The sequence below is a fragment of the Galeopterus variegatus genome, unplaced genomic scaffold (assembly GCF_000696425.1).
Source record: "Galeopterus variegatus unplaced genomic scaffold, G_variegatus-3.0.2 Scaffold58, whole genome shotgun sequence".
Classification (NCBI taxonomy): Eukaryota; Metazoa; Chordata; class Mammalia; order Dermoptera; family Cynocephalidae; genus Galeopterus; species Galeopterus variegatus.
In genome coordinates, this window is record NW_007726169.1 from 1,264,639 (window position 1) to 1,276,108 (window position 11,470).

Consider the following 11,470-nt stretch of genomic DNA (forward strand, 5'->3'; position numbering starts at 1 on the left):
CACTGAGGGTTGCGATCCGTTGCCGGTCACGAAAAAAGACAAAAAGGAAAAAAACAATTAAACAAAAAAAAAAAAAAACAAACTAATCAAATCTGAGAATGCTGGGGGTTGGAGAAATCTACACTGATTTTAAAACAGAAATAAGGTATGCTATTCACCAAAATGGTTTCTTTAAAAAAAAAAAAAAATAACCGTACTTCCAAGCTTCTTAGTTTGCAGCCTACTTTATACCTTCGTGATTACAGAAAACAACAAGCAAATGCCTTTTTTAAAGTAGCCCCTGAAGAATCACTAAATGCCTCTTTCTTTTCTTAAACCCGAACCTGCCGTTCAGTGCAGCTAAAAATAGAAACAGAATACGTTGCTCCCAGAGAGAAGGGGGGGTTGATGTCAGGGAGTAACTTAAATGTATCTGGTTTTTAAAAGAGCAGTTCAGCTGAAGAGCTGAAGAGAGCTGAAGTTGTTATGCTCTAGCACTACTGCTTGGCCTGTGAAGCTACAAATAAGACACATCAGGTTCAAAGGCAGTGCTTATTTCTCAAGAGTCTAACTATTCTTATTTTAAAAGGAAACCCTTTCCATTTACCTAATTGTTTTGTATCTTTCCTTTCAGAGTCATGTCTCACTTCATGACTGAAATCTATTCTCAATGTATTGAAATAATGGCAATTTATGGATCTCCTTTACAATGTAAGTGTATGTTAGACGTGGAGTTATCTAAAATGTAATAAATTCAGATAATTTATTCATGATGATGTAGAAGCTTATTCTATTCCAAGTCTATGAACAAATGCAGATGTATCAATTGTAGCTTTCAATTACCTGAACAGGAGAAATGGCATCTAAGCTGCTAGCACTGGGAGGGCGTCCTTTTGGCATAACTCCAGGTGGCGGTTGTCTGGCCTTATTCATCACATTACTGCAATTGGCTACCATGGTGAGGATGGTTTCCGATAACTCCTGAGAAACACTCCTAAAGAGAAAAGAAAAGTGAAAAATATCACTTGCTATTCCCCAGAACACCTATTAAACAAACCAACCTAATTTTCTAATAAAGAAAACTTGCTGGAACATATGACCAAACGTCTGCCATGCCCCACCCCTTTGCAACTGTCACTCATCACTAGGATTTTTCCGGGCATTGGTTTCTTCTTGAAACTATCTAATTTACACCTCTGGGGAAAAAATAAACAAATAAATGAAAAATTTAAAGAATTTTTATAAGAAACAAAAAAACTTCTACTCTAAAGGCTGGCCGGTCAGCTCAGTTGGTTAAGTGTGCTCTCTTGTGACATCAAGGTCAAGAGTTTGAATCCCCATACTGGCCAGCCATCAAAAAAAATATAAAAAATAAAAGAACAAACTAATTTACACCTCTGTAACTAAAGCCTGTGAGACATTCCTTATCTTCAAACACCATGTCAAAAATTATGCTTAAACCTAGACATATTAAAGCAAACAGACAAGCAGTTTTTACATTAGTTTATCAGTCAAAACCAACACACTAAGTATAAATAAAAATACCATACCCCTAGTAACTACATTTAGCAAGCATATAAAGTGACTGATCTCTAAAACAAATGTCAAGTAGGATAAATGATTATTTGGCAGAAAAGCCCACCTTCCTATCCTAGGTTGCTCATATTGCCTCATAAAACTATGAGGCCCCTTTGTTATTCAGAAACCTTACACAAACTCGATATTGTCTTAAATCTTCCGTTCTGAATTCCGAATTTTACTATTGGCTTAAAGTAAGTCTACATTAAATCACTAAAGCAAAATCTATGATATTTTTACTTGTGCCAACAACAAAATAACAATGGTTCAAACATGTAATACAATGGTAACAATGAGCTGTTTTATGTCCATTGAAGCCAAGAAGAAAAATATTAACAGACCATGGAAAAGAAAAGGGAGATTAAGGGAGACTTTCACTCCTAAAGGTATGGGTCTACTTACTTACTTTAGTAACAAATAGTAAAAACCATTAGTTTCCAAAAGATGCTCAAAACAATTAAAAGCATTTCAAATATAAGGACCCAAGCATCCATCTGAAGCAATCTTCACAGAGATACCATCTCACCTTGCAGTTTAGCACATCCTCTATTAGCAAGGCTATGGAGAAATTCCTATGCAGGGAAATTGTGCAAAATCTAACAAAATTACACATGTATTTACCCACTAACTTAGTAATTCCACTTCTAGAGTTCCCAAATATACATTGGCAAAGATGATGAATATTAAACACTGCAACACTATTTGTGAGACAGAGTGAAAACAATCAAAATGTCCATCAACAGGAGATCTGTTAATAAAGCACAGAATATCCAGTCAACGGAGTACTTTGCAGTAATTAGAAGGAATAAGGAAGTTCTCTATCTCTATAAAGTGAACTCTAAGATACATGATCAAATGAAAGATGCAAGGTATAAAAGAGTAATTTTTGTACCTGTAAAAAGGTAGTATAATACACTAGCTTTTCCACACTGAAGGGAAGAAATATACAAATATATATATATATTTGTTTTCAAAATCCAAAGATAACCCAAAAGTATTAATGAAAATGGTTACCTATGGAAGGGGACAACAACGTGGAGGTAACAGAGTTTAAAGAAAGGCTCCTCCAAATGTACCCTGTTTTAGATCTTTAACTTTAAAGTTATGTCTGTGTTTTACCAATCATAAAAACAAAGGCAGAACAAACTAAAAAGAAATTGTTCCAAAGAGACCTATGCTATAGTTATGGAAACAGGCTACCTGCAGTAGTTGTCCCTTGGTATCTGTGGGGGGACTGGTTCCAGGACTTCCTGAATATACCAAAAATCTACGGAGGCACAAGTTCCTTGTATAAAATGTTACAGTATTTGAATATAACCTATGCACATCCTCCCACATACATTATTATTATTTTATTTTATTTTGCAGCTAGCTGGTTTGGGGATCCAAACCGTTGTCCTTGGTGTTACAAAGCTGTGCTGTAACCAAATGAGCCTTCCAGCCAGCCCCTTCCCATATACTTTAAATCTTCTCTAAATTACTTATAATACCTAATACAATGTAAATGCTACATAAATAGTTGTTATACTGTATTATATAGAGAATAATGACAAGAAAAAGGTCTGTACATTGTTTCAATACAGGTGCAATTCTTTTATTCCTGAATATTTTCGATCCACATTTGGTTAGCTGAACCCATGGGTGCACAGAACTGACTGTATATCATGATGCACATGCCTTTAATCCAAAATGCCTTCAATTGTATAAAGCACACCATTATTTTATATACTGTGCAAAACCAAAATAATTCCACCAATTAAAATTTTTAAGACATCACCAATGAAAAGCAATATCATGTCAGAGAATTTTTTGGGGGGAGTAGCTGGCTGATAAGGGGGTCCTCTAACCAACTGAGCTAATCAGCCATCCCCCACAGATGTTAAAATATAAAAAAAATTGGCATTTTAGAATTGATAAAATATGGTATATTAAAATATTAATCCTATTTTGGAGTAACTTCTTATTTCTGACAGGATTTCAAACTTAAAAATGGCAAGAACATTACAATGAACTGTCCTAAATGCTTCACTCTCCAATAGTTTACATTCTGCCCTATTTGTTTAACCATTCTTTCTATACCATTTTCCCCTGAAGCATTTAAGTTTAGATCCATCATGTATCTTTTATCCCTAAATATTTTGCCATGTATCTCCCTAAGGTAAAAATATTTTTTTCTACATAACCATATAAAATTATCACAATCAGACATTGAACACTGATAAAATAAATAGGCCATATTAACATTACACCAATTATTCCCATAACGTCCCTTACAGCTATTTTTCCCTTGGATCAGGATCCATTCCATTCCATTGAGTTGTCACCTCTTTAGCTCCTTTAATCTGGAAGAATTCCTCAGAATTCTTTACGTGTCTTTCTTGACCCTGATTTTTTTCTTAAGATAGTTATTTCGTAGAATGTCCCTTGATTTGAGTTTGTCTGCTATTTTAGATTCAGATTATGCATTATAAACCTTACCACATAAATTACATTGTATCCTTTGCAGTGCATTTTATCTTTTGGCTCATGATGATGTAGGTTTCAGCTGGTGATCACTTTGATCAAAAGATTAATGTGGAATCTGCCAGGTTTCTCCACTGAAAAGGTATTATTTTGCCCCTTCATAATTATTTTAATAATAAGTGGGGAGATACTTTGAAACTATGTAATTATCTTGCTCCTCAAATATTCGCTCACTACTTTTAGCATCCATTGAAGATTACAACTCCATCATAATGACTTCTCCATTTATTAGTTCGAATAACTTTCCTTCTCTGGCATTTATATTTCTTTTATGAATACGGACACTAAATATTTTACATGCATTATTTTACTAAATTCTTGAAGAACACAGGTAATGTTAATATACTAGGCTAAAGAAATTAGAACCCAGAAGTTGGGTAATATACACACACACACACAAAACATTTTATCCAATTCTAAAATACACTTAATTTTACAGAATATTCTATTTCAGGTGTATTAAAATATATAAATGTGAAAGGCAAAACTTTAAAACCTAAAGATTTAGAACATTCAGAATTTATAGAGTTCTTTGGATTGGATAATTCATTGTTGTGGGAGGCTATCCTGTGCATAGTAGGATGTTTAGCAGTATCATTGGCCTCTACCCACTAGATACTAGAAGTACATTCTCTCCAGCTATGACAATCAAAAATAATATCGAATGACTCTGAGGGAGCGAAATTGCCCTCGGTTGAGAACCACTGATTTAGAGATACACATGAAATTTTTTACAAGAAAAATAAAATTCAAAATCTATGTGGGAGAGGTAAACAGAGTTAGGGAGTAAGACAAGGGTAGTTTCTAAAAGACTGGTCATTTTATAGGGTAAGTTACACAGTAGAACCAAAGGTGTTCACTTTATTATGTTTCAGAACTTAACAAAAATATATAAGATATAGAATGAAAAGGACAGAATAATGACTTCCAAATATTCTCCCCCTTATAAAATCAGAAAATTGGCAAAAACAAATGTCAGAATCAACTTTTTCAGAATTCTGGAAATTAACCAAAGGTTTACAACAATTGAGAAAAAAAATTTTTTTTTCCCCCAAGAAATACAACTAAATTGTAGTTAAGGAAAGAGCTTTCTGGCATACTAATTTGCCCTAGTCTCATCTCTAGCTCCACCTCCATCTACAGCAGAGGTGGAAACTAAGAACCCCCAATCACAGTGAAAGCCAGCAGCCTGACAGCCACTGGAAGGGTCAAGAACAGGTTTGAAACATCTTCAAAGCCTTGTTCTCAGAGAACTGTCATTATTTCACATGTCTAGAGAGTCCCTGTGAGAACACAAGGGCAAGGCTGTCTTTATTTGACCTAAGAGCTAGACCACAGCAAAAACCTTTCCTCCATGAGGTGTCTGTAGAAAACATCTAATGGTAATTGTTTTAACTTTCTGGCTGCCCAAGGTGGAAGATTACAATTAGAGCAAACAACAGGCTAACCAAAAATCTTAAAAGGAAAACTCTGGATGTAAAGGCTAACTAAGGTGCAGCTGTCAGTTGCCTAGCTTAGTGTTGATGTGAACACAGAATGACAGGGCAAAGACTAGCTTACTGACTCTGAGGTGTGGGTTTAAGGAAGTCTCTGTCCAATCTTAACTGACAATAAGGCTAATAACCAAGCAGAGACATCAGTGGCCAAACATGACAAAAAATAAACTTTACAGAATTCATTCAGAAAAGTCACTAAATAAAAAAAGAGCAACAACAACAAACAAACTCTGGTGAAAGGGGGGAAAATCTAATTTCAAGAATTACAACATTATTTAAAATTTCCCATTTTCAACAAAAGTTACAACACATGCAAAGAAAAAAGAAAGCATGGCCCATAGCGGGGGAAAGCAATCAATAGAAACTGTCCCTGAAGACGTACAGATGTTGGACATGCTAAACAAAGACTTTAAATCGGCCATTTTAAAAGATTCAAAGAATATATTTAAAGGCTGCAAGTAAGCTCAGTAGGTTAGAGCATGGTGCTGATAATACCAAGGTCCAGGCTACAATCCCTATTCTGGCCAGCCATGAAAAACAAAACCAAAAAAAACCCCATTTAAATAAAAATATATCAAAAGAACTAAAGGAAATATAGTACATCAACAGTAATTATTAAAAAAAAAAAGAACCAAATAGAAAATTCTGAAGTTAAAAAGTACAATAACTGAAACAAAAACCTCACTACAGGTGTCCAACAGCAGATCCAAGCAAGCAAAAAGAATGAATCCATAAACTTGGAGACAGGTCAATGATGTGGACTGAATGTCCCCCCCAAACTCACTGAAGCTTAATCCACACTGTAACTGTTAAGAGGGTGGCAAATCCTACTATAGTAACTGAAAGGTGGGGCCTTGAAGAGATGATCAGATTGTGAGGACTTATTACTTTCAAAGGAGAGCAAGTGAGGAGTTAGCACTCTCTTGCTCAGCTATTCTTGGTGATGCCCTGGGTTGCTGTGAAGAGTCACCACCAACCAACAAGTCCCTCATCAGATGTGTCCCCTGGACTATGGACATCACAGCCTCCAAAACTGTAAGAAATACATTTCAAATATTCTGTTACAAGCAACTGAAAAATACTAATACAAGCAATTAAAATTATCTAGCCTTAGAAACTAGAAAACAAAAAGGGAAAAAATAGGCTCAAGAGACATGTGCAACACCATCAAGTGTACCAACATAAACATAAAGGAAATCCAAGATGTAGAGAAGAGAAAATTTGTAGAAATTATGTCTGAAAACTTCCTGAATTTGATGAAAAACATTAATATACACATCCAAGAAACTCAACAAATTCCAAGTATAATAAACTCAAGAGATCCATACCTAGAACATAATCAAGCTGTTGAATAAAAAAACAGAAGCAAGAGAAGCAATTCATCACATTCAAGGGATGCTCAATAAAATTAACAGCTGATGTCTCACCAGAAACTATGGAGGACAGAAAGCAGTGAGGTGGAACATTCAAAGTGTTGAAAGAAAAGGAATATCAATCAGGAATCCTTTATCTGGCAAAACCATCCTCTAAAAACAAAGGAAAAATTAAGACATTACCCAGATAACAAAAACTGAGGCAATTCATTGCTATCAGACCTGCCCTAAGGATTAAAGGGAATCCTTTAGCCGAAATGAAAAAATACCAGACACTAACCTGAATCAATATGAAAAAATACTAGTAAAGGTACATAGGTAAATAAAGAAGACAGTATATCTCTACCTAATTTAAAGGACAACTGCATGGTGCAAGAATTATAAATATCTTGATGGGCACTCAATGTATAAAGGTTTAATCTGTATGACAATAATGGCACAATGAAGGGGGAAGGGAACAGATCCATACAGGAGGAAATGTTTGCATCCTTTGAAAATTCAGTTGATATTAATCAGAATTAGACTGACCTGGGGCATTGAGAAGGGGACCGGACCCCCCTCCCACAACCAGGCACCCTGTGCCAGCACCTCAAGGCCCACTCAGGGACCCAGGGCATGGAGAAGGGGACCAGACCCTGCTCCCACAACCAGGCACACCTCACCAGCGCCTTGGGGCCCACCCAGGGACCCAGGTCATGGAGAAGGGGACCAAACCCCCCTCCCACGACCAGGTTCACTGCGCCAGTGCCTCGGAGCCCGCCCAGGGACCTAGGATATGGAGCTTGGGACTAGACCCCCCTCCCACAACCAGGCACCCTGTGCTAGCGCCTTAGGGCCCACTCGGGGACCCAGGGCATGGAGAAGGGGACCCGACCCCCCCTCCCACAACCAGGTTCACCACTCCAGTGCCTCGGGCCCGTCTGGGGAACTGGGGCGTGGAGAAGGGGACCAAACCCCCCTCCCACAATCAGGCACACAGTGCCAGTGCCTCAGGACCCACTCAGGAACCTGGAGTACGGAGCTGGGGATCAGACATTCTCCACAACCAGGCACACCATCAGCACCAAGGAGCATGCCAAAAACATCTTCTCCATGTGGGTGGCTCACCACAGCCACCATGATAACCATGGCTGCTGTGAAGGCGGCTAGATGCCACAACTACCATGCAGATCGTCTGCCAGCCACTGGAGTGCCTTAACACAAGGAGAGTCACCAGCAGAAAGAAAGGAGGAGGATGTCTCTCTCCACAGAGCCCATTTCAGAGTGATGGAAAAGACATCTGCTCTATGATAGTATTGGGGGACCTGATCACACCTCTCAGCATTGGACAGATCTTTTGGGCAGCAAATGAACAGAGTAACCATTATTCTTTCAGAAGGTGAGAAGAAATCTAGGGTGATTAGAGGGGGGTGGAGGGAGGGAAAGGAGGATGGGGAGGGATTGGACAAGGGGCATAAATAATAATTATGATTTGTAACAATATTGATTTGATCAACATATCTCAATGTTGAACCCCCAAAATTTGTATAATCAATTTTGAGAATTAAAAAAATAAATAAATAAAAAGTTAGTTTTATTACCCAAAGCAACCACTAAGAAAAAAGTCAAAGAAAGAACAAGGGAATTAAGATGGTACACTAGAAACTATCTATTTAACATTAAGGAAGGCAGTAATGTAGGAACAGAAGACCAAAACAGACACACTAACAGCAAAATGGCAAGGATAAATCTGACCTTATTGATCATTATGTTAAATGCAAATTGTCTAATTTCTCCAATTAAATGGCAGAGATATGCAAAACATACCTGTATTCAAAAAACATAATTCACTATATGATCTCTAAAAATGACAAATTTTAGATTAAGACACATATAACTTAAAAGAAAAAGATATACCATGCCAAAAGACATACCAAAAGAGAACTAAAATGGCAATACTAATATCAAACAAAATGGACTCTAAGAAGAAAATTGTTAACAGAGACAGCGAAAGACATTTTATATTAGCAGGATCAATCCATCAGAAATATGTAACAATATATGCACTTATAAAGGGAGCTCCAAAACACATGAAGGAAAAAACTGACAAAACCGAAGGGAGACACAGACAATTCAAAACAACAGTTGGAGACTTCTATACCCCAATTTCAATAATGCATAGACCTACAAAAATAAACAAATGAAAGACTTCAGCAACAGCATAAACAAGTAACAAACATACTCAACAACAACCTCCCCAAGTGCATATGGAACATTCTCCAGTATACACCATGTTAGGTCACACAACTCTCAATAAATTTAAAGAGACTGAGGTCAAACAAAGTATGTTCTTCAATCACAATGAATAAAACTAGAAATCAGTAACAAAAGGAAATCTGGAAAGTTCACAAATAAAACAACAAATTAAACAACACAGTCTTACAAGCAATGGGTCAAAAGAAATTACAAAATTCTTTCAGGATGAATTAAAATGAAAACACTTAAAACAGTGCATAGGCAGAAATTTTAACCTATAAACACCCCAATTAAATAAGAAGAAAGATCTCAAACAAACTAACCTTAGAAAAAGAGCAAACTAAATCCAAAGTAAGCAAAAAGAAGAAAAATAAAATTTAGAGCTGAAGTTTTAAAAATGGAAAACAAAACAAGCAAAAAAAAAAAAACAATAGAGAAGACTCAACAAAACCAAAACTTAGTTCTTTGAAAAGGTCAATAAAATTGACAAGCTATACTGACCAAGAACACTCAAATTACAAAGTCAGGAATTGGAAGAGAGGACATTACTACCAACCTTACAGAAATAGGAAAAATTATAAGGGTAAAGTATGAAAAATTATATGCCAATGAATTAATGAATCTAGATAAAATTGACAAATTCCTAGAAAGACACAAACTAGTGAAACTCAACCAAGAAGAAACAGTAAATCTGAATAGATCTATAACAAATACAACTTGAATTAATACTCAAAAAACTACCCATAAGAAAAAGTCCACGACGAGATGGCTAAATTTCTGAATTCTACCAAACATTTAAAGAATAATTAAAACCAATTCTTCTCACAAAAACTAGAAGAGGAGAGAGCTCTTATCAGTTCATTTTATGAGGCCAATAGTACCCTAATATCACAACTAGACAAATACAACAAAAGAAAACTACAAAACAATATCCCTTAGGAATACAGACACAAAATCCTCAATAAAATACTAGCCAAATGAATTCAGAAACATGGGAAAAGAATTATACACAATGACCAAGTGAGATTTAGCCCAGGAATGCAAGGTTTGTTTAACATCCAAAAGTCAACACTGTATTTCAAGAGAATAAAAAACAAAAACCAGGTGATCACCTCTATAGATGCAGAAACAGTACTGGGCAAAAAACCCTTTCATGATAAAAACACTCAACTAACTTGAACTGGAAGGTAAGGGAACTTCCTCAACCTGATGAAGTACATCTATGAAAAACCCATAGCTATCATCATACTTAATAGTGAAACACTAGATACTTTTTCCTAAAATCAGGAACAAGACAAGAATGTCCTGCTCTCCTCATTTCTATTCAACATTATACTAGAGGCTCATGTTAGGGCAATTAAGCAAGGGAGAAAAAAAAAAAACTAACTAAAAAGGGATCCAGATTAGAAAGGAAGAAACAAAACTATCTCTGGCTGGTCAGTTAGCACAGTTGGTTAGAGAATGGTGGTGATAACACCAAGGTACAGGGTTCGATCCCTGTACCAGCCATCCTACCAAAACAAAAAAACAACAAAAAACTATCTGTATTCACAGATGACATGATCTTGTATAAAATACTTAAGCAATAAAGTTAACAAGTGCAAGACTTGTACACTGAAAACTATAAAATATCACTGAACAAAATTAAAGACCTAAATAAATGGAAAGATATCCCAGATGAAAGGATCAGAGTACTTAGTAGTATTTAGATAGCAATACTCCCCAAAATGATCTAAAGATTCAACATAGTCATCACGACAATCCCAGCAGGCTTCTTTGTAATTTCTTTGCAGAAATTGACAAGCTGATCTTAAAATTCACATGGAAATTCAAGGAACCCAAAATAGCTACAACAATTCTGAAACAGAAGGACACAAATTGGAATATTCATGATTCCCAATTTCCAAATTTACTAAAAGACTATAGTAATTAAGACTGTGTGGTAGTGACGTAAGAAGAGATGGATATATCAACAGATGGAATTAAGAGACCAGAAATAAATCCATCCATTATAGGCAACTGCTTTATTGAGAAGACAATACAAAAGGGAAAGTCTTTTCAACAAACGGTGGAACGACTAAACATCCACAGGTAAAAGAATAAATTTTGGAACTCTATCTCATACCATATACAAAAACTGAACTCAAATGGATCCATATTATAAGTAGTATAATAATTTGGATTTAAAGACCAATGGATTGTCTTAAACTGCTGATACTTTTGCTCAACTCCTCTTTCTTTCTTTTTTTTTTTTTTTTTTTTTTTTTTTTTTTTTTTTTTTTTTTT

General features: G+C 35.9%; 2 protein-coding genes across 2 annotated transcripts in view; both read right to left on the reverse strand.

Moving 5' to 3' along the window:
* CNOT1 (CCR4-NOT transcription complex, subunit 1) overlaps window positions 1-968 on the reverse strand; it is a 42,490-nt gene extending 41,522 nt beyond the window's left edge. Inside the window, exon 1 of the mRNA XM_008575191.1 lies at window positions 823-968. Coding sequence (XP_008573413.1) covers window positions 823-936 — 114 coding nt within the window. The 5' untranslated portion in view covers window positions 937-968. The remainder of the gene's footprint in view (window positions 1-822) is intronic.
* Window positions 969-7,042: 6,074 nt separating this feature from the next.
* The window catches only part of LOC103592464 (CCR4-NOT transcription complex subunit 1-like), a gene marked incomplete at its 5' end in the record, with an annotated part of 14,088 nt that continues 9,660 nt past the window's right edge, over window positions 7,043-11,470 (reverse strand). Inside the window, one exon of the mRNA XM_008575198.1 lies at window positions 7,043-7,102. Coding sequence (XP_008573420.1) covers window positions 7,043-7,102 — 60 coding nt within the window. The remainder of the gene's footprint in view (window positions 7,103-11,470) is intronic.